A 24546-nucleotide genomic window follows, 5' to 3' on the forward strand; every position below is an offset into this window, starting at 1 on the left:
TATGTTTCCGTTCGTTGGAGTATTTGCCTTTTTGCCACTTAGTATCCGTCACACAGTTAGAGATCTAGATGCCATTCTGAATTAAATGATGTTATAGATGGTACAATAATCCTTTTTATGTTATTTTTCTTTTTCTTAACTTGTAACTGCCTTTAAAAAAACTCAAGCTGATAAGGCTTATCAAGATAAGGTAATACAAAACATTTGTTCCCTTCACGAGGAGGCAAAAAACTGGAATTATCTGGTTAACCGTCAGCAGCCACTATCAAAAAGATACCTCGCGTGGAATTATCCGGTAAACCGTCAGCAGCCACTATCAAAGAGATACCTCGCGAGTTCGCCCTGGTTTCGAATTGTTGTGTTATACATGTAGTCATATAACACCCAATATATTCCCATAAGAATCGCAAATTAAGCCATTATTTTAATAGGAATGCTTCTCCCGTTCATCAAATCCATAGGCACCCATCCGACGTTTTGATTGAACAAGAGTTGCAGTAGTTTGAATATTATCTGTTGTGAAGGCGTTCGCAGAGACTTTTTGACGATGCTGCGAAGCGGCTCGTCTAAGTTATCATACCATGAACAAATTCTTCACAATGGCGACCTATGTAAAAGACCGAGCCAGTCCGATTGAGATAGCTCGATTTTTCTAATCGGCATACCTCGCTGATTATCATTGATAAAAGGTTAAGGAAGCTCAGCTATAAATAGGACTGCATATTGTGGGACAAAGAATAATAGTTTGAAAACGTTAATTTAAAATCAGTTATATTCAATCCATTATATGTTTATAGATCAATGAAACATCTGTGCATTTTCTGTATTGTATTTGACATTTGTCGTGATTCTGTAAATAAATTGCGAATGAAAACGTGTAAAAGTAACGTTTAATGCGATCATGAGTGCAAAGATAACGAAATATTTCGAACCTGCCATTTGTAAACGTTAAAGCGAGTATGGTATATAAACAGAAAACAGCCTCGAAACATCTATGAAACTCGCTCTTGTGCGTGCTCTCTCATTTTGCATATTTAATAAACTTTTCAAACAGAAATTACAGAACCACATCACTGCACACACTTTGTTTGATAATTCATTCGTTTGTTGGATATTGTTTTCTGTTTTAAACACATATTAGGTCATATCGCGGAGATTTAGTTAACCTTACCATGACTGTGTTCATAGGCGAACTCACGTATTCAAGTCGTATTGGACTATGTGCTCAAACCTTCTTTCAGGAATCATCATGAAATTATTGCCATACTTAACGAACAAACGTGCCTAAGCTTACTGAATTAGAGAAAAACAATTATCATAAGAGAAAATTTTTATGTCCATGCACATGAGCACGTGAAATCACGTCCGTAATCAAAACATCATGAACTTAGGAAAGGAAACAACGAAATATAAAGTTTGGTATGATATACATGTGAAATTTAAGAGCATGGTGTAATTAAAGAGCATGTCAAGTTTTGAATATATCTGTTACGTAACGTAATGTTATAACCCACAAACGTTTTACTGTAAGTTAACATATCGTTTTTTTAAGATTAGCGGTACAGAAAATACACGTCGAATATCTTTTTAAAGATATTTCTTGTTATATTTGATCGATAATGTAACCCGCCTCCCAGTTTCGCTGAATGGGTCAAATCCCCACGGGTACTACTTTCCCGCATCCTCATTTTTTTCGAACCCAAAATTTTTTCAAACCCAATTCTTTCATTCCCAATTTTTTTTCGTACCCACATTTTGTTTCGTTCCCAATTTTTTTTGGTACCCAAATAAAGTTATTTCGTGACCAAATTTTTGTTTACGCAAAATTTTCTTACCGACATACACAATTGTGGTGATGTATATAAACTTAAATTGATGCTTTTATATCCATCCTCTTCAAAAGCATCGTCACACCAGTACTGTCAGTACTTTGATTATATACACGGTGTTTAAGTTGGCGCGTGATATAAGCGCAGATTACTTCATTATGTTGAAGCACAGTTATAGTTATTATTCGTGTATATGTTCGCTTGTTTGTGTAGACCGATAGTACTAGGACAGAGCATTATGGTATGAGGCTGCGGTACAGTTGAGCATATCCGAGAAAAATTTTGCTGGTTGAATGCGATTTCCCAGTGACTCTCTAACAAATATACCATGCCTTGGCGTGATGTAGAGCTGTACAACATTATTAAAGCGGCCATGATTACCTAATTATGAGCCGTGCTCTGTGAAAAGGGGGTTTAATACATGTGCGTAAAGTGTCGTTCCAGATTTGCCTGTGCAGTCCGCACAGGCTTTTTAGGGACGACACTTTCTGCCTAAACTTGATTTTTGCTTAGAAGAGACTTTCTGTGAACGATAAAAGCGGAAAATGTCGTCTATGATTAGCCTGTGCGCACAGGCTAATCTGGGATGACACTTAACACACTTGCATAAAACCCCTTTTTCACAGAGCGCGGTCAATATGCTCAGAATGGCATCTTATACTTCATGTCATCACTCCACATGCTGTGTATATTATGAAATAAAATCAGACATGAACTTAAGTGCACTTTTCATTCATCAACATTATAATATTATATTACAGCGACATGATTCTATTTGTCTGTGGTCTTGTATTGTTATAGAGGTCATCGTTCATGATTCGCTCAACGGTTATAAGCGTTTTATTTCCTCTGGGACATTAACGGTATATGGTTATTGTCAGGCATGCGTGTTGAGGAATATTGCATTATATTTAAGGGGTGTTGCTGCAGTTTTGCTGATTTTTTTCCATCTAATAACTTTTGCTCAAATTTTTTATTCAAGTACTACATACAAATACTATATGAAAAATGAAATAAAAACATAGGGTCACCGGCCTTGTTTTGATTTTATTCACCATAATATAACATGTACTTTTTCATTAAAACTGAAAAATCTCTAATTGCATAAAAATGATTAATAACCTATGAAATTGGCAACATGTAGATATTATATAAGCTAATATATATCATATACCATTTAATTAAAACACAAACAACCAAAAAAATGGAGAAAACAAGTTAAATTTGAAGTAATTTAATATTTTAAATGTTTATGTCACCCAAAAAACATCAATTTTTTACTATTTTATCCACAAAAATGGAATTTAAAAAAGTTCTATCCAATAACTTTTTGCGAAACTGCTCAAATATGTTCATCTACGTATTGTTATCATTAAACAAAAATAAAAAAAGGGGGTCACCGTACTTTTAACAGAGATTTTTTTGTTTAACTATCCCTACCGTCTGTGTCAAATTTCATACAATACAGCAATTAGGCGAAACCCAAGTACCGGTACATAGACTGTTAGAGATATGCAAAAAAATATATATATAGTTTACAATCTTAATTGGGATCACAACGGCTTACTAAAAAACAACAACACTAATACAATATTTAATCACAAACATAAGACCATACAGTATCAAACTCGACCTTAATCATCAATAACAGGGACTTGTTGACAGATTTCGGCATGTTTTAAAGTTTCTGATTAAATACTTTAAATTGATTAATGTAAACAACAGGACTAAAGAGCTCAAGGAATAAAACAAGAATGAAATAAAAGAAAGAAAAAAAGAATAAAAAAAGTTAACCGCACCTGGGATCGAACCACTGAGTACCTATTATGAACCTACTCGGTCATTAATTTGTGATGATTCTGATAACAAAATTATTTTGTTGTGATAATAGCATCGGTGTTGCTATAAATATATCCTCGGTTAAATAAACTGCCGCAACACCCCTTAAGACAAAAAACACAGAAATATAAATGCCCCATGTGGGATGATAGAAACAATTAAATGTCTTTTTATGTAATTTATTGAATTTTCGAGACGCTTCCACAGTTAAGTTTCTGTTGTAAATATACAAAAGACTCTTTCAAGCGAATTAAAATTCAGTTCTCGAATATTCTAAGACACTATGTGTCAATTAACATATTGACAAAAAACACTACAATGCCGATACCATGTCAAATAACGAACTGGAAATCAGACGTTTCGAAAGCAAAACGGCATCCATAGAAAGAAACAACGTCCCGTATTATTTTCTGCCTAAATAAGTCTCAAGGCGATTGGCGCGTTTTCTTCAAATGACATCATTCGACACTGAATCTCCAGACTGCGGACGTATGATGAGTTGCAATAACGATCGCGAATATAGCAAATGGATGGAGTGTTTGTTTCGCCGGTAATTTCAGACAAATCGGAGAAATGTTTTTACCTTTTGCCATGTAACCTGCGTCTGACTGTCAATTTAATCTTCGATTGATCGCAGACCGCTGCGTGTTTACAAAAATAGGCAATCGTGCTCCCGTGATCAGTGTGTCATATAATTGAGCTATTTTTGTTTTATCGGTTGTGCAGATGTGTTATGTATAACCGTTATTACAAACTATTTTATAAATAATAGTGCACCGATATAGAATGTAATGATGCTTTCTATTCGAATTTTAATCATTTATAAATGTGTACCTATGGTAAAATACTGGCAATGTCAAATGTTTTATGCATGCGACCATAACAAGTTGAAACTAGAATTGGCGCGGCAGAGACCGACGCTTATCCCCACGCCGCATAGATGTTATATTAAAAGGCAATTTTGGGTGGACAAGGCCTCCACCCAAGGCCTATGTTGGTGTGGCCCCGGAGTGGGTAATGTGGACATGGATGGTCGAGATAGACCGTGTTGTCCTAAGAGAAGTTCAGTATTAATTTGAGGTAAATTGGTAAATAAATGGAGAAGTTATGTTAAAACAAAATTTTGGGTACGAAAATTTTGGGTACGAAAAAATAATGCCAAAAAAGCATGGCTACCATGAGGAGAGACAATTGTCCGTGGCTATAATAACACAATTTAAACCTTCTATAAATCATAATGTTGAACCCACTCATAATGAACCTTGCTAGGAATATTAAAAAACAGATGTGATGTTACCTATGAACTGATTACAACAGTTTACATCTTTGTGGCTATGGTGAGCGCCTCGGGGTATGTTGGTCCTCTTGTTTGGTTATGTCCTTGGTTAATTACTGCTACTCCCACATTTACACAGCTGGTGAAACTCGAAATTCTAGAGTGACTGCAACATATTACGGTCACAATTCCACGCAGAATTGCGATGCCAGCCCTGACGACGCTCGTATCATCTGTTCGATATAGTTCTGACTGCTCTTTGACGTACAGGTTTCCGCAAACTGCCAACACATTACAAACTTCCAAATGGCCCCTTTTGACATGCTTTGCTTTTATCATTGAGGTTAGTTATTGAAATGAGACTGTTTATTAGATGAGTAAATCTCACAGTTGTTGAACAAATCCAAACTAATAATAGTGCCAGGGGTTTATTAGCTATTATTGTCCGATTTACGGTTTAGTGCAATCTCATAATTTCAAACCTATTCTTTTAACTAGGCAAAGATGGTTCGTAATTACAGATAAAACCCACCACATTTCCTATCGCGAAGCAAACTACATATTAATTGCATTACCGTTATCAATTACAAACTCTATGAATGTTTTCAACTTAAGACAAATAAAACTATTTAATCATCCGAAATAATATCGACGTTTGTTTTCGTGTGTCTCTAATAACAACAAACGCAACTCACCTAGCAGTTAATATAAAACGGTCGGCCATTTGTAGACATTGTAAACATTTTTTATTCTAAGTGTTGTTGTTTTTTTAGCTCACCTAAGCACAATGTGTTATTGGTGAGCTTTTAAGGGTCGCCTTTTTTCGTCATGCTGCGTGCGGCATCAAAATTTGTTAACACTCTAGAGGCCGCATTAATTGTCATACTTTATCTTTATGAAATTTGGTCAGAAGAGTAGTGCCTTTGATATCATGGACTAGTTAAAAATGGTTGTGGTTGGTTGAAGAACATGTTTGCCAAGGTTCAAGGCATTTTCCATATATGGCTAAAGTAAAAACTTGTGAACACTCTAAAATTCACATTTATTGTCCAATCTTCACGAAAACTTGGTCGAAACATTTGTTTTAATGATATCTTGGATGTGTTCGAAAATCGTCCCGGTTTGTTAAAAACATTGCCGCCAGGTGGCGGGAAAGTTTTCCTTATATGGCTATAGTAAAATCGTGTAAGCATTCTCAAAGTTACATTTGTAGTTCACTCGTCATAAAACTTGTACAGAACATTTGTTCTTATGATATATTGGGCTGCACATAGAGGTCAGTTCCTTTGTATCTCAGGTGAGCGACATTTGGCCGAGCGACATTGGGCCTTTCAGGCTCTCTTGTTTATCTCAATAGTTTATGGTTAACGATCATTCCAACTCTTATAATCATGCAGTTGCCATAGTCAAAACAGTACTGCCATCAACATTTTTTTCAATTCTAAGTTTTGTTCCAAATTTCGGACAAATACATTGCACAACATTAGTGAGCTCATATACAGTATACACAAAATTAGTGAGCGCATATACAGTGAATATACCTACAATTAGTAAGCGAATGAACTATATCATTATATGCACAAAATGAATGAAACACAAAATATGTTGGCGCATACACAGTATGCACACACTTAGTGAGCTTGATTATACAGTACACATAACTTGGTGAGCACATATACAGTATACACAGTATGTTGGCGCATAAACAGTTTATACATAATTTAAGTTCTCATATACAGTATATACACAATGAGTTAACGCGTATACAGTGAGTATACACAAAAACTGTGTGCACATATACAGTATGTACACAATACGTGAGCTCATATACTGTACACACAAAATTAGTTAGCTCATATACAGTATACACACAATTAGTGAGCTCATATACAGTACAAACAAAGTGAGTGAGCTCATTTAAAGTAAACACACTATTACAATAGTGAGCTCATGTGCAGAATGCACAAATTAAGTGAGCGCATATACAGTATACATAAGATAAGTGAGCTCATATAAAGTATGCACAAAATTAGTTAGCGCATATACAGTATACTCAAAATAATTGCGCTCATAAAAAGTATACACAATAAGTGATCGAATATAAAGTGAGTATACACAAAATTAGTGTGCGCATATACAGAATACACACAGTTAGTGAGCTCATAATTATACAATAAGCATGAAATGCGTTCGCTCATATAGAGTATACACAAAATGAGTGCGCTCATTTACGGGTTTACGGCGCATGTAGATCTGAGACGTAATGTTTCGCTTCAAAACGGGATTGAAACATAACTTTCTTGGCTAATTATTGTTATATAAACATATGTGTTAATTATAACAAATATCATATGTTAGCACATGTTCCAGTTGCAGCCTCCGCCTTACTGTGCCGAGAACTCAGCTTCTTCATTACAACACCTCACGCCGCAGCGAAACCGAGCTATGACATACATAGACCATCATTCCATGATGTTGATCATTAAAAATGTTTTTTTAAAGATCTGTTATGGTAAAATAATCAGTGTTTTCAAGTGATCAGCTGCGAGTTCCGCTGTTATACGTTTTCAAGCGCACTTTCTTGTTAATTAATATGAGCGTACGCAATTTTATAAAGGATGTTGGTTATTATAGCTCGCGCGCTCTTGACATTTTGGCACTCACATATTTAAAAGTGCATTACAGAAGTAATTCTAAAGATGAAATTATAAACTGAAATAATAAACTATTAACAGAATATACACAGACATATTTGATTTTTATTCTTCAACGCGTAAAAATTACTTAATCGCCGATATTCAGCCGACATTTGTTTCAGCCAAAACTCCTTCCAGAATTATTATTTCCACTATACCGTATTCAGCTGAAAAAGTTTGAACACAGGTTCGTTCAAGAGCAGTTCAATACTAACAATATGCGGGACTAAATATATTATAGAGTAAAACATAAATAAAACAGACAAAAATTGTTCAGCCGAAACTGGTCGCAGCAAAAGATGCCATATTTCATTCATTTTAACAGTAGTGAGGTCATTCAACTGTGAAATTCGTCAAGCTGTAAAAGAGAAGTAGAGAACATAAAATTGTTGTACATGTGGTTGGGCGGACAAGTGTATTGCTTTGTTGATGTCACCCTTTGGGTCATAAAAAACACGAACCAAAATGTAGTTTTGGTGGTGATCATTATGATATCATGATGGCGGTGGTTAAGATTATTATGACGATTGTTGTGTTGATGTTAGTGGTGACAAGCGATAATAACTAGTTGTGTTTATGTTAGTGGTGACAAGCGATAATAACTAGTTGTGTTGATGTTAGTGGTGACAAGCGATAATAACTAGTTGTGTTTATGTTAGTGGTGACAAGCGATAATAACTAGTTGTGTTTATGTTAGTGGTGACAAGCGATAATAACTAGTTGTGTTGATGTTAGTGGTGACAAGCGATAATAACTAGTTGTGTTTATGTTAGTGGTGACAAGCGATAATAACTAGTTGTGTTGATGTTAGTGGTGACAAGCGATAATAACTAGTATGAAAGTGGTGATAAAAACGATCTGATGAGGCAGATGGTGGCGGTGGTGGTAGTGTTGAATATGGCAAATAATTGCAATCATTGGGGTGAGGTTAATGAGGTGGAAGCAGAAGTAACTCTTTGCATGTTTATTATGCAATAGCTAATTTCTGACATTTAAATCTCAAATACCGCAGTTACTGGAATCGATACAGCAATGCATGATGAATTACCGGCTGTATGAAACATCGATATGTATTGATCAGACATCGTCTGGTAGAATATTATTTGATTGTTGATTACCATGTATAGTGCATCGTGTACTTCAGCACATTCGTGTACATTCATATTGTCTGTTAGACCTTGTACATAACTATACAAGATTGTAAGCGCGTTTTCTAGAATAAAAAGTCAGTAACCTCAGACTTGAGTCTGCGTTCCATCCTGGTGTTGTAAATGGCTACGTAAGATCATATGGATTGTTCAGGTGCTTTATATTTATCTGCAGGCGTTAACATCAAATCAGTGTCAATTAGACGCTTATGAACCGTATAATACAGACATGCCCGGTGCACGGGTTACAACAAAACTGGTGCGCCGAGGGAATGAAAACAAACCTGACCTCAAACTGTGATGAATCTCATGAGTTTTTATAGCATATGTTGAACTATTTTTTATGCATCCATGATTCGAAATGTCAACGCAAGTTGATGTACGCAAGGCTCTGAGGTTATAAAATTGGTATGTAGCATTCCATAATGGTCCTCTACAAAGTTTGTTCAAATATGGATCAGGTATCCAAATTTTGGCCCCGCGGGATCACCATTTTTAAATAAGCGTTCGGATAACCTTTTCAAAAATAATCTTATCTAAAACCGCAAAGCGCAACGTCTTCATTAAGAATCAAGAATTATCTTTATCTAAAACGGTTGGTTCAAATGGTTAACAGAAGAGGCTAAAACTGGCCCGGTACGAGGGTCACCAGTTGTACATAGATTTATATTAGAAATACATGTAACATTTTTGAAACCGCAAAGTCCTAGCCGCCTTTTTTATTTGGTAAAAAGTATTCTCTAGAAGTCCTCTATACAGTTTTATTCAATCTTACACTTGGTGAATACTGGCCACTCCAATGTGATCTTATTATGCCTCTCTTCGAAGAAGAGGGGGTATATTGTTTTCACATGTCGGTCGGTCCGTCCTTCGGTCCGTCGGTCGGTCCGTCCACCAGATGGTTTCCGGATGATAACTCAAGGTCACAGTGACAAAATAGTAAAATGGTTTCCGGATGATAACTCAAGAATGCTTACGCCTATTATCATGAAACTTCATAGGTACATTGATCATGACTGGCAGATGACCCCTATTGATTTTTATGTCACTAGGTCAAAGGTCAAGGTCACAGTGACTCGAATTAGTAAAATGGTTTCCGGATGATAACTCAAGAATGCGTACGCCTAGGATCATGAAACTTCATAGGTACATTGATCATGACTGGCAGATGACCCCTATTGATTTTAAGGTCACTAGGTCAAAGGTCAAGGTCACAGTGACTCGAAACAGTAAAATGGTTTCTTGATGATAACTCAGAATAATTAGGCCTTGGATCATGAAACTTCATAGGTACATTGATCATGACTGGCAGATCCCTATTGATTTTCAGGTCACTGGTTTATAATATGAAAAGTATATAAGTGTTTACCACTGTTGATTACATTGTGTTTTATATCTATGTATACTCATGGGCTTCAAGCCTAATGTATTCTGAAATAAAACCTATAACCTTATCAAGTTTAATCACTGAACCAACACACCTAGTAGATGTTATCGTGCGACTGCCTCTGTGGTCAAAGCATGCCCTTCCTCGGGACTACCAGGAGTGTAGAGTGTTTTATGCTAAATAACGTAAAAATCTCTATAATGAGAATGCGAAGAGGTGTCAGGATTGTTTCTTAGCAACGTATAATGGTCCTCTACGAAGTTTGTCAAATGTGTGTCCCTGTAGTCAAACGAACTCCCAAATCACGGGTTTCGAGCATTTAAAATCCGAGCTTACGTTGTTCACGTGAGCATTCCAGAAACACCAGGATCTTCTTGTTTAAAGAATTGTGAAATGTTCAGGCAACAATTTAGATCAGAACTAGATCTTGATGTGATTTTCAGGGCAACTTATGTCTGCAAAATAATTCAATACACCATTATTCCACGGAACTGTTTTGAATATTGTTAGGCATTTTACTGCCTCCCCCAGCGCGCAAGGGACCAAAATGATCTGGAGCGGTAGCGTTATATTTGCAACTAGTTGATAATGAATGACTTTTTATGCCTCTTGGCATGGAGCAGTCGTTTTATTATTACGTTTATTCATAGTTTTAGTTCAATGTAGCATTGTAACATGGCGGTCTTACCAGCGAAATGATGTTTGTGTCTAAGTTTTGGTATAATTATTGAAAAATAATGACTCACTCTGGCTATTATTGCATTTTCGTATTTGATGCGTTATTTTAATTACTGATGAGAATTTTGTATGAGTCTGTTGTTCTTGGCACCCTAACTACGTGCAAGATCATTAAAACTATTATGCAATATACAGTTTTATACATTATTACGTACTTTTTTATCGATCCTGAAGATAATCATGGTATATTTGTATCGCTAAAAACATGGCGAAATGCATCATATTTCGTGTTTCCCAGATTTTCTTACGTAGCATGGACAGTAGTCGGATGTCTGAATGTACAGTTTACAGATCGTGTACTCTGAAACCTTTATTAGTCACTTAGTGTTTCGGCTATAGGTCCACCGTGTCTAGACAGATATTAACTAAAAATTCATCAATCATCCATCTGATGTGTAGATTAGCATAGGCAAGTATTCCCTCCAAAGAACTATATTGCCGATCTTTCGAACTTGTCCGATTTTGGAACTTGTAGATTTACCATTTCAGCTATTCTCTAAATTACGAATATAGGAATAAAGGCGCATTTTTATTTCAACGAATTAGATTGCCAAACTTATATTAATTGTGTAACCCGAAAAAAAAATACAAACTCCATATATTGTACAAAGATAGGCAACTGTTTCCTCAACCAATTCATGCTTTACCCAAGTTTTAACTCTGTCGAGTATGCAACATGTGAAAAGGTGGTTTAATGCATTTGCATAAAGTGTCGATCCAGATTAGCCTGTGCAGTCCGCACAGGCTAATCAGGGACGACACTATCCGCTTAAACTAGAATTTTGCTAAGAAGAGACTTTCTTTAAACAGAAAATATAATGCAAGCGGAAAGTGTCGTCTCTGATTAGCCTGTGCGCACTGCACAGGCTAATCTGGGACGACACTTTACGCACATGCATTATGCCCAGTTTTCTCAGAACACGACTCATGTTATATCAGCGTTTATGTTGCCGAATTTGGCTGGGGCCATTTGAAGATTTATGGACTACATGCGAGCGTATTTAGCAAGGTTGAACTTACTTTTATGGAAGACATCATAACGGCTCCGATATGTCTGGCAAATAACCATGGCTTTCCTGTCTGGAACAATAACTGTCGTAAACGGACAAGTCGTTTCCCAAAATATTCGACCTTAAGGCTATTAGGAATAACCATTTCGAGATTGAATTGAATTTTTCATTTATACGCGTTCTCTTTTATTGCTGATCCATATTCAGTGCCTCCCCCCCCCCATTTTGAGGAACGCGTTCATTAATTTGTCAGTTGTGGTTTATAAATCACGTTTTACGACGGTGCTCCGAGAAACAAATTGATGTTCACATGTTGCTGCGTGTCGCAATATTTTCAAAGTTAAAAGAGTCTCTGCAAATTTTAAAATTAGGTACCCAACTGTGTTGATTTTGCACGCTCCAGCTTCAATATTGTTAATGCGCTTGTGTCAAGGAACCGATGAGCACTGTTACGAATTCATTCATTTATCGTTACGTGCGTATCATGATATTGATTGTTTTATTCTATGGACCTCAACGACCATATGACTTTTGTGTTTATATTCATATTCGATTAACGTTTATACATGTACTTAATGCGTCGACGTATTTTAAAGCGCTAACAGTATTCTTATTATATCGTATGCTCTGTATACTATTACTCGTTACTATAAAATAACTGAATATTTTGCACATATACCATTATAAAATTTGGCATTCGGCTTTATGTATAACAAAAAAAGAGCTACGCCTTTGCGGTAATATTTGACGTCGTCTGTCTATCCAACAATCAATACTTCTCATGGGACACCAACCGTGACAGCAAATGACATTTTTTTCGGAGTTATTTCCCATTAATTGACAGCGAGATTTGAGAGCATTGATTTCATTGTATACTCGACTGATACTTGTAACGTTCAATGTGCGATAGGTTATTACAAACACAAAGAGTTTAACATCGTACCCGCATCACTTGATTTAGAGAATAAACAAAGCCAAAATCCGCCAGATGTATGAACTTCTCTGTTTATGTTTTGTTCGTTTTTTGTATCAGTTTGGAATCTGTTAGATTGGATGAAATCTGTTTGCTTTATCAGTCAGATAATCCGAGCGAGATTATGAGAATATCCATCACTGTCAGTTTATTTATAAACTTAAGGGCGTTTTCAGCATCATCGGAAGATATCAGATTTATGGAATTGCTTATCGCACATAGATATGGGGCTAATATGTTCTTTTAAGGCCAGTTGTTGGTCAGAGAATTAAATTATCATTGTTTCCAAATGTTAAGTTATTGCTTATTGATCATTTGATTAATTCATTGATTTGTTCAGATTCCTGTTTTATTGTATGTCAATAAAACAGCTTATATCGAACATGAAATAAAGGAAAAAATAAAAAAAAGGTGACAGGGCGCTGCTTAAATTGAGAATAATCAAAACAGTATCTCATAATTTGGTAAATATTGTATGTTGTTTGTTTTTGTCACTTATATGCTTCTTACGATTTGGGCCAATGTGCATATAAATTTTATTATCTCAATTGAGCACAGCGTGATCACGGTCATGTTTACTTTGCCTTTTTTCTTTGTTCGTCGTCCGTCGTGCGTCCTGACGCGACAGCATTTACCTAGATTAAAATCTTAAGGTCCTAATTATCGCTTAATCGACATGAAACTTGGTAGGACCGATTTCGTTTCTATGTCAAGGATGGTTTGGTGTAAAAATTAGATCTCCATGTGAATTGAAAAAGTAACTTATAGGATTAACATTGCCAAAACTGAGGGTTGATGAAACTTTTGTATATGATTAACATTTATGTAAAAGATAAAATTCATTCACACTCAACAGAGCTGAAGTTTCACTTTATGTGCATTAAATGTTACCTCGGTCGAGTTCAGAAACTATGCCACTTGGTCAACATAAAAAAATGTGTTATGAACTTCATTCAAACGCTTCTTTCTCATGAATTAATTCATTTCATTCATGCTATTTACGGTTAAACATTTATAGTTACCGTATGTTATGTTATTCTTATTTCTCTCTGCTTGCAGGGTTACCTAGGGAAATTTGGCTACCTTGCAGATGCAAGCAGAGAAGTTGGGCCGGTTGGTCTGACGTCAAAAGACGCTTACGTTGACGCAATAAAGCGTCTTCAACGTTTCGGAAACATTACGGAAACGGGTGTTGTAGATAGGCGGACTATAGAACTAATGAATAAACCCCGTTGCGGGGTCCCCGATGAAAGCACTATACCAACGTCGTATTCCTTGACGTCTGGGTTTTATCGTACACGTCACAGGCGTTACGTGCTTTCTCCGACAAAATGGGAAAAAAATGATCTCACATATAGGTATGTTTTAGTTTTATGCTTTAATTAAGAAATGTTTTACACTGATTACAATAATTTTTTCATATTTTCTTGATTTTAACTACATTGGGCGTTTTAGCTCACCTAAGCACATGATGTTTATTAAGAACATTTGTGATCACCTTTTGTCCGTCGTGCGGCGTGCGGCGTCATCATTTGCCTTGTGAACACTCTAGAGGCCACAATGATTGCGCGATTTTAATGAAACTTGGTCAAACGATTTTTCCCAATCATTTCTTGGGCTAGTGAAAAATGGTTCCAATTGGTTAAAAACCAAGGCCGCCTTTGGGCGAGGCATTTGCTTTATATGGTTATAGTAAATATTGTTAAGACTAGATGCCAGCTTTATCGTCCGATCTTCATGCAACTGGCTCAGCAGATTTGTTCCAATGATATCTTGGACGAGTTCGAAAATTGTTCCGGTTGGTAAAAATCATGGCGGCCAGGGGGTGGGGCATTTTTCCTGATATGGCTATGTAAAAACATGTAAACACACTCGATGTCACATGTATGGTCCAATCTTCATGAAGCCTGGTCTAAACATTTGATATAATGATATCTTGGGTGAGTTCTTAAATGGTTCCGATCTGAAAACATGTTTACTAGGGGGCGGGGCATTTTTCCTTACATAGCCATAGACAAACCTTGTTAACTCTAGAAGTCACATTTATGGTCCAATTATAATGAAACTTGGTCAGGACATTAGTTTGAATGATAGCTCGGCTGAATTAAAAAATGGTAATGATTCGTCGAAATATATGGCTTTTTATATGGCTATGGACAAACCTTGTTAACACAATAGAAGTCGCATTTGAGTCTTGGTCAGAACCTTTTTAGCTCACCTGTCACGAAGTGACATGGTGAGCTTATGTGACCGTATGATGTCCGGCGTCCGTATGTGTGTGCGTGTGTGCGTGCGTCCGTCCGTCCGTCAACAATTTGTTTGTGTAAACAGTAGAGGTCACAGTTTTCATTCAATCTTTATGAAATTTTGTCAGAATGTTTATCTTGATGAAATCTGGGTTGGGAATGTATTTGTGTAATCTGGGGTCAAAAACTAGGTCACTAGGTAAAAAAACTAGGTCAAATAATAGAAAAACCTTGTGTAGACAGTAGAGGTCACAGTTTCATTCAATCTTTATAAAATTTGGTCAGAATGTTTATCTTGATGAAATCTGGGTTGGGATTGTATTTGGGTCATCTGGGGTCAAAAACTAGATCACTAGGTCAAAAACTAGGTTAAATAATAGAAAAACCTTGTGTAGACATTAGAGGTCACAGTTTTTATCCAATCTTTATAAAATTTGGTCAGAATGTTTATCTTGATGAAATCTGGGTTGGAATTGTATTTGGGTCATCTGAGGTCAAAAACTAGGTCACTAGGTCAAATAATAGAAAAAACGTCAACAATTTGTTTGTGTATACGGTAGAGGTCACAGTTTTAATCCAATCTTTATGAAATTTGGTCAGAATGTTTATCTTGATGAAATCTGGGTTGGGATTGTATTATGGTCATCTGGGGTCAAAAACTAGGTCACTAGGTCAAAAACTAAGTCACTAGATCCTTGTATAGAAAAGGTCAAATAATAGAAAAACCTTGTGTAGACAATAGAGGTCACAGTTTTCATCTTATCATTATGAAATTTGGTCAGAATGATTATCTTGATGAAATCTGGGTTGGGATTGTATTTGGTTAGTCAGGTGAGCGATTCAGGGCCATCATGGCCCTCTTGTTGTAATTATATCTGGACTCAGTTCAAAAATGGTTCCCGTTCGTTTAAAAATAAATTGCCGCATGCTGTTTGGGCATTTTTCCTTACAGTAAAACCATGTTAATTCTGTAGTTGATATTTTGGCGAAGTTTGAAAATGGTTTCAGAAACATCTCGGAAATTTCTGAGAGCAGTTCAGCTCCTTGAAGCCTCAGGTGAGCGACCGTGGGCCGCTGTCACTCTTGTTTAAATTTCTTTCACTTGCACATTCATGTTTCTATATTGCATGTATTTTAAGAGGAAAGAAAATTCACAAGTCCAGATTGTCTTATAAGTGGTTATATCCTTCCCTTCATCACAGTACATGTATATTGTTCTGTAAGAGCCCATTTAAACTGTGCGCCTTAAAGTTGTTTTAATGTTTTAGGTGCCTGAAGGAGAGCAATTATTATGCATTGTGAGAAATGATTTCATACTTCTCATTAAATGATGTAAGATATTAGAAATCCTCGAAACTATAGTTTTATTCCATTTATATAAACACATTGAACATTGTTTAACCGCAAACTGCTACAGAGCCTAATAATAACGAGTCATTCAAAGAAAGAACACTATCCGTCTAGAGAATTATGCCACGAAAAGGGCTCATTTAGGCTGGCATGGCTGAAGCATATTTACAGTTACGCTAATGGGCCACATATGGGCTGTGGCCAGTCTCTCAGCATGTTAGAGTAATTAGGGGCCATAAAACTGCCATAAAACTGCACAGGGCCGGTGTGGTTTCAAGTTGCTTCCAAGTATTGTTTAACTATGTATTCTTATAAACAGTTTTGCATGTTTTCATGATATATGTTTAGACTGATAAGTTAATTAAAATACAGTAAAATATATAATTTCAAGATATTTAAAATACATGGAATATTTCAAAATTCAGAATTGATAAAAAAATAGGTACATGTATGAACAATATGTACTGGAATCATGACATTTGAGACATATTGCTACATTATTAATTTCAAAATGTATTGTTTGCAATAAAAACAAAACAAAATATCTAGAAAAAAAACAATGTCACACAAGTTTATTCACAGATCAATGCAGTAATGATTAAGCTCACAGTGTGCATTGTTTTGCTAATCATGCTAAAATGTCACATTTTGAGATATTTTATTTGAAGTTAACACAGATATAACACTAATCTACGGGAGTTAACAAAAAATTTGCCAATCAAACAATTCAAACAATTTCCTCGCAATGTTTATTATGCACAAGGTATTAAATCTTGATTTCCAACAATTTTTGCATGTGCTTCCAGGATTTTGTAGTGAATAAAACACTGTGTAGCTGTGAAATACTAAAAACGCAGAAGGTGCCTCAGAATTGAAGTTTGGGCATACCAGCCAACTTCTTATCAACTACAATGGCCCCTTAATTACTCTAATCATGATGGGATGCTGACCACAGCACACATGAATGGGCATCTTGCCATTATCTGTAACTGTACATATGGTTGGCACTGACCAGCCTGAATGAGCGCTTTTCCTGGCATTATTCTCTGGTATTCACCGGTATTCACACTATGTAACTATTAACCCATTTATGCCTAGTGGACTCTCCCATCCTTCTAAATTGGATCACTTTTTTTCAAATAAGGGATGTCTAATATATTTATTTCTATATTTAGAATAATTCTTACAGAAATTCCTTTAAGCAAACGGCGCAGACCCTGGTGAGACGCCGCATTATGCGGCGTCTCATCAGGGTCTACGCTGTTTGCCACGGCCTTTTTTCTAGACGCTCGGCATAAATGGGTTAATATGTAAGTACCGTATGATAAACAAATGTTACCCATACTATAAATAAAGTCATTTTATAACGCTACAGAAGTACCATTATTATCCACTTCGTCGCATTTTCGAGGACAGTCGCTTCGATAGTTTTATGCAACCACGAGAAGTTTGTCTTCGGATAGTCTCTTATTTTGCCGACAAAATCACGTGATCAATAAGGAGAATGTATATTCAACTGAAACGTTCTAAAACTCAAAGTAGCGTTATTAAAAAAAATATGAAAGTTGACAGGTAGAAAGTATTGACATTTACAATAAATCACAGATTATGAATAGGATACATTGCAAACTGTAGTCGACTAGACCAGACGTTTCAGCAGTTCTAATAATATGTAGATGTTTATCCAAATTACATAAATGTTTAAATGGTAACATTTTCCAAACGTGACGTTGTTAATTCATATGTCTTTCAAAAATCTGCAAAGCTAAACGCGTTTAAACTATGCCAATAACGTATCCCTTTATTGAGTTATGATGTACACAACCTCGGTGCATGTTGCTCTGACTCCAGGCAGTGTGTTGGCAATATGAGAGCCCCACTTGCATGCTCTCAGAGTAACTGCTCCAACGGGATTCGCAGCCCTGACTACATGTTTTTATGAGTCTCAAATGAGTGTTTATGGAGAGAATTCCGCATCTTGCATGATACATGTGCTGAGGTACAGAGTTTTATGTGGATGAGAACAAGCATACCGTTAATGTGTTAATGTACCCATGATGTAGTTTCTGTTTGCGTCTAAAAATACGTACTGATATGAATAAATGTTAAATATATATTATTCAGGATAAAATTATCCAAATTGCTATATGCATGTTCCATGTTTGTTGACCATTTAGGATAACTTTCAAGTTAAGTAAAGTAAAACTGTATAATGCTTTTTTATCTATGCATCAATCACATGTTGAGTTCAACATGTATTTTCTACGACGTTGATCTACGATAACTGAGATTCTCAGGCGCAACCCACAAGTTCTATATGGCATAAACCCTTCAACTAATGTTCACACAAGGTCATTGTGTTTCTTCGAATCATTTATTGCCATTTCCTCCGCGTTGCCATGCTTATAAATATGCTTAGTATGTGAGTTAAAACATATCAAATATATCATATTCACGAACTGTTTTCGTATGAATTATAATAATGAGTAGATATAACCAGTTTTAATGAAGCAAGCTTGTTACAGAATCGAGCCGCGCTCTCGGAGAATCGGGCTGAGTGCATGTCCGTTAAGTAACGTTCAATATTTTCATTAAAAAAAAACACTCATTTTATTCTAATATTTCGCCCAAATGGGGTGTTTTTTTCTATGAAAATGTATATGTGTATCCCTACTGGATATGAAACTGAGTATCGTTCAATAGCTGTATATGTTATCCCTACTGGATATGAAAACTGAGTATCGTTCAATAGCTGTATATGTTTATCCCTACTGGATATGAAACTGAGTATCGTTCAATAGCCGGGAATAGTCTGCACAGGCGCCCACTGTCCGCCCACACTTGATCACAGGTGTGAAGGACTTAAACGAAAAATTCCATTAAGCGTAAAATTGTAGTCCTTTACTAGCCTGTGTGAAGTGCATCTTGCAATCTGGGACGAAAATTGGAGCACATTCAATTAGCCCGGGTTTCCTAAAACGTGACGCATAAACCATGCAATCGTCAAGCAGATGTGCGACACTTCACAATACCGTCCCACTTCTTTCTTCGCCACTAGAGTTGTTTTGCATATGCTTGTTATTGAACAAACCAGGATTTCATTCGAAAAGGATCTTCAGTAGCTCTTCGGCCCTCTAGTGTCTATATTGTTCTCTGTACCCTATTGTTAAAAGCGGAATGTGACCATTGATGTCACATGAAGATGCGAAATGAGTGGCTCCATTTATCTTAGTTTGAAGCAGACTGAAAAAAATCCTTGTCGGCATTTTATCGCGCTTTGATCGCGAATCGCGTCGATGTAGTTCCCGTTCGGTATCCGGTGACCTTTCGAGAGATTCTAGTTATGGTCACGTGATAACATCTTGGTCCGGAAGAAGCTACGAATCCACGATGGGATGTGTCGTGGCGGTTTCGCACACTGGTATTGTTTAAAATGAAAAAAATATGCGGCCCCGTTTTGGGGGAATCAAATCACGTGCATCCTGTCTATCAGCTAAATATGATAAATGAATAAATATCTGCAATTATGTTTGCAGCAAGTGGCGGCTGCGCTCGCAAGTCTGATGCGCGTCATTCCTGAAGACCGCAATATCACCTCATATCTGACGCTAGTTTTAGTGCAACACTGGCGTAATTTATAGCACCTTATTAAAAAAAAAAACATTTTTTTCTCGTGTGAAAGGATCCATTTTTCACGTGTTTAAGTTTGTTGGTCATATTTATGCCCCCCTTCGAAGAAAAGGGGGTATATTGTATTGCTCATGTCCGGTCCGTCGGTATATCGATCGGTCCGTCCACCAGATGGTTTTCCGGATGATAACTCAAGAACGCTTAGGCCTAGGATCATGAACTTCATAGGTACATTGATCATGACTGACAGATGACCCCTATTGGTTTTCAGGTCACTAGGTCAAAGGTCAAGGTCACAGTGACTCGAAATAGTAAAATGGTTTCCGGATGATGACTCAAGAATTCTTATACTAGGATCATGAAACTTCATAGGTACATTGATCATGACTGGCAGATGACCCCTATTGATTTTTCAGGTCACTAGGTCAAAGGTCAAGGCACAGTAACTCGATACAGTATAATGTTTCCGGATGATAACTCAAGAATGCTTGCACCTAGGATCATGAAACTTCATATGAACATTGATCATGACTGACAGATGACCCCTATGATTTCAGGTCACTAGATCAAAGGTAAAGGTAACAGTGACTCGAAACAGTAAAATGGTTTCCGGCTGATAACTCAAGAATGCTTACGCCTAGGATCATGAAACATCATGGGAACATTTATCATGACTGGCAGATGACCCGTATTGATTTTCAGGTCACTAGGTCAAGGTCAAGGTTCAACAGTGACTCGAAACAGAAAAATAGTTTTCCGGATGATAAACTCAAGAATGCTTACGCCTGGATCATGAAACTAATATGTACATTGATAATGGACTGGCAGATGACCCCTATTGATTTTCAGTTCACTAGGTCAAAGGTCAAGGTCACAGTGACAAGAAACGTATTCACACAATGGATTCCACTACAACTGACAGCCCATATGGGGGGCATGCATGTTTTACAAACAGCCCTTGTTTGTGTTGTGTGTGTGTCACCAACTTTCAATATATCAAGAAATCTTTGTTAAGAGATTAAAATAAGTTTGCTTTTAAAAACCTGACTTGGGTCATCCTTAGCATAAGAAGATTCGTGGTAATACATGTATATTAAACAATCTACCGGTAATTAGATTGGTCGAAGTTTTGGCTCAAAGACATAAACTCAATGTATTAATTTCTGTCCACTCAGGCCCTCAATACAATTCATCAGATTTGGTTATCGTCCGTTCGCCGGTCCGTTCGACGTGATATTCATCAATATCAATCTAGAAAAGTATTGAAGGGATTCAAATGATAATTCTCATTGCCATTTTGTTGATGATGATGATGATGATGATGATGATGATGATAGTGGCTGTGATGATGATGATGATGATGATGATGATGATGATGATGATGATGATGATAGTGGTGGTGGTGATGATGATGATGATGATAATGATGATGATGATGATGATGATAGTGGTGGGTGGTGGTGATGGTGATGAGGATGATGATGATGATGATGATGATGATGCTGCGATGATGATGATGATGGTGGTGGTGGTGGTGGTGGTGGTGATGATGTTGATGATGATGATGATGATGATGATGATTGATGATGATATGATGATGATGATGATGATGATGATTATATTATTGTTATTATTATAATTATTGGAGTGTGACAATTCGTGTTATTCACAATTTAAATGTGTCAAATTAAATAATTGTCTTTAAAATTTCGTTGACACATAAAAGTTGGCTTGTAGCTGGTGACTTACTGTATGCGTCTGGGCCTCATTTATAGCCACTTAGAAAATGTACATGATAAGACTTTTAATGAGCCAATCATTACGTTCCCACTTAGCAAAGGCTGGCTATTAAAGCCCCGTTCTTAACATTTCGTGCACCACTTTGCCTTGGGGATTTGGACACCGGCACCACTGCTAAGCATTCCACATGACTTGGCGGTTGACGCGGTTAGGGTTTCTCTCGGAACACACGTTTCGCTTGTGTTTTAGGGGCTGTGGATAAGGTTTCAGTTTTCACGGTGTTGATTTTGCATAAGACGTGTTGATTTGCTTTGGGTTTTATCCGGTACAACTTGTTTCACGGTTGTGTGAATTGAATTAGTTGTATATGGTTCATGGTTTAATGATTTTGTTGTCGCACTTTATTGATTTGTATGTGTTCATTTTGAGTTAAGGTTCTTCAAATATTATGGTATTGTGACGGAATAATCGAATAAGTAAAATAGTTTTTTTATGGATACAACTTCTTCAATGACATTCTAAATTCTGTACTCGCGAAAGGAAGGAATTGTCGAGCATAAAAATAAGAAAACAACGAAGTTTGGTTAACATTATTTTTTTTAAAACCGTTGGAAGTTTCAATGGTTGTAAACTGTGCTTGTGTTAATGACCTCGCATTTGATATTGTTTTAACGTCCGCGTTCTTTAAGTTTCCTTATTGTTCGATTCTTATATTCAGGGAAGGAAATTTTAAGTTTTATTATCGAGTCACACCATATCGCTTACTTCATTTTAAGCTTGTCGAGGCTATTAGAAGGCGGTCGTATTTTAACAAGGATTTTTTCTTTGTATCACATTCAAACGCGATATTTAAGAAAATATCTTATTTGGGTTTGATATTCAAGTAAATTTTTGATGTGTTTGGCGAACATGACGAGTAGAAGGAAACCAAAGTAACACTATCCTTCGTCACAAACACACAGGGGTGATTTGACATGAGGTAATTAGAAGCAAGCGCTGGATCTTTTCCCATCTTCTTTCAGTCGGGATATGCCAGATGTGTACTTTTGTTGGCACGAGAAGTCTTCAGTGACAAATGCACTAAAGCAGATACAGAGCTCCCCCGTGGAAGCAATACAGCAGGCGAAAAAGGGACGAACGAACGTTCTGACGGACGGACCTTCGGGATAAGGCACGAGGGTGCGGCGAGCCCTTGTTCAGCTGGTGCGATGTAATAGAAATCATCACAACCTGCTTGAATGAGGACTTGCTCACTCTACGTCACTCGTTGCCGCTTGTTGTGCCGCCATGAACACGTCTGTCTGAGTTGAATATAGAATCAGAAGACCAGTCATATGTTGGTGGTGGTTTTGCTTGTTGTGGCTAAAAAATGGTGGTGGGTGGTGTGTGATGTCGTCGTCTGAAGTTGGAGTCAAAGGCAGCATTGTTTTCATTTATGGCATTTGTTCGTTTTGTTCTTTCTTGTACTTACGTCTCTCTCTCCGTTAAACGTCTATGTTGCACTTGTTGTTGCTGCTGCTGATGTTGCGGTTAGTGTTGACGAGTATGAATAGTGGCTGGTTTTAGTCAAGCAGTTTTGATTGTAAAACGATGATTGTGTTCAAACTATATGTCACGTTATTGGAGAGACCCAAATGCATGCTTGGTATACGTCTTTAATTTTAGCTCATGCTTGTCTTATATGCTTCAACACTAACCAATCTTCGAGTGTCGTTAGTGAGTTGGACAAAGTGGTAGCATTATTTTCCTTCTTCATTTAAACATTATGGTTATAAAAGGGCATCTTCAGTACTATCGTGTTAGACATGTTAAATTTCCTTGTATCAATTAATTATACGTCGATTGTAAGCAGTCTGAAACCGGAAATGTTTGAGTGTCGATTCAATTTCGGTAGCACGAGATTCGAACGATGATATATAATTATGTGTGGTTTAAATAGCAGACGATAAATGTGCTCTGTTGACGCAAGGATTCTAATCACAAACAGAATCAAAAGAAAATAAAAGTACCCCACTGCATTCCCCACTGCCATGTTCACTTTACCAAAACACTTTGACATCATTGTTCTGTTTTATTTAACGTATTTAGTTATCACCTTCACTCGTTATACCATAACCTTAAAGCCCAGCGTTTGCTGTGTATATCATTTGAATTTGATCTAGTCTGGCCAGTAAACATATTTTGTTTTCATTAAAATAAATTAAATAAATCGATTATTATAAATACAGAATGATTTAATTCAGAGTTTTTTAATAGAAAATGTGACTACTGTCTATTGCATACTGGTAGGTCACTAAAACGTACTTTAATTATTTGCCCCACGCAACACAGAAATTGAGCATTGTTTACAATCTCTAACTATTCAGACGTTTAAAAATGCGTCTGTATATTTAATATGCATTTATAATAAGGAGGGTGTTTTTAATATGGCGATTGGCTTAAACATCGCTGTATACAGCACAATGAATCACTAAAATAAATTTGGAAATAATTTCATACGTAAAACTTCGCTCCATTTTGCGTTATTATGTCACATGCACATATTTTTACTTAAGTGTTTATACATATTGTATTATATTATACGTTATGCACTGACAATATAATAATTCAAACATAATTATTATAGGTGGAAAGTTTTATAGCAAATTAAAAGATTTGCGTTTCTATGTGTAGTTCGAACGCCT

At 36.5% G+C, this 24546-nt stretch overlaps 1 protein-coding gene across 1 annotated transcript in view; it reads left to right on the forward strand.

Moving 5' to 3' along the window:
* Nucleotides 1–23032, forward strand: part of LOC127842141 (matrix metalloproteinase-2-like) — a 43946-nt gene extending 20914 nt beyond the window's left edge. Inside the window, exons 2-3 of the mRNA XM_052371520.1 lie at nucleotides 13956–14254; nucleotides 22885–23032. Of these exons, the coding sequence (XP_052227480.1) occupies nucleotides 13956–14254; nucleotides 22885–23032 (447 nt within the window). The remainder of the gene's footprint in view (nucleotides 1–13955; nucleotides 14255–22884) is intronic.
* Nucleotides 23033–24546: the final 1514 nt, after the last annotated feature.

Source organism: Dreissena polymorpha, chromosome 1 (genome assembly GCF_020536995.1).
Source record: "Dreissena polymorpha isolate Duluth1 chromosome 1, UMN_Dpol_1.0, whole genome shotgun sequence".
NCBI lineage: Eukaryota > Metazoa > Mollusca > Bivalvia > Myida > Dreissenidae > Dreissena > Dreissena polymorpha.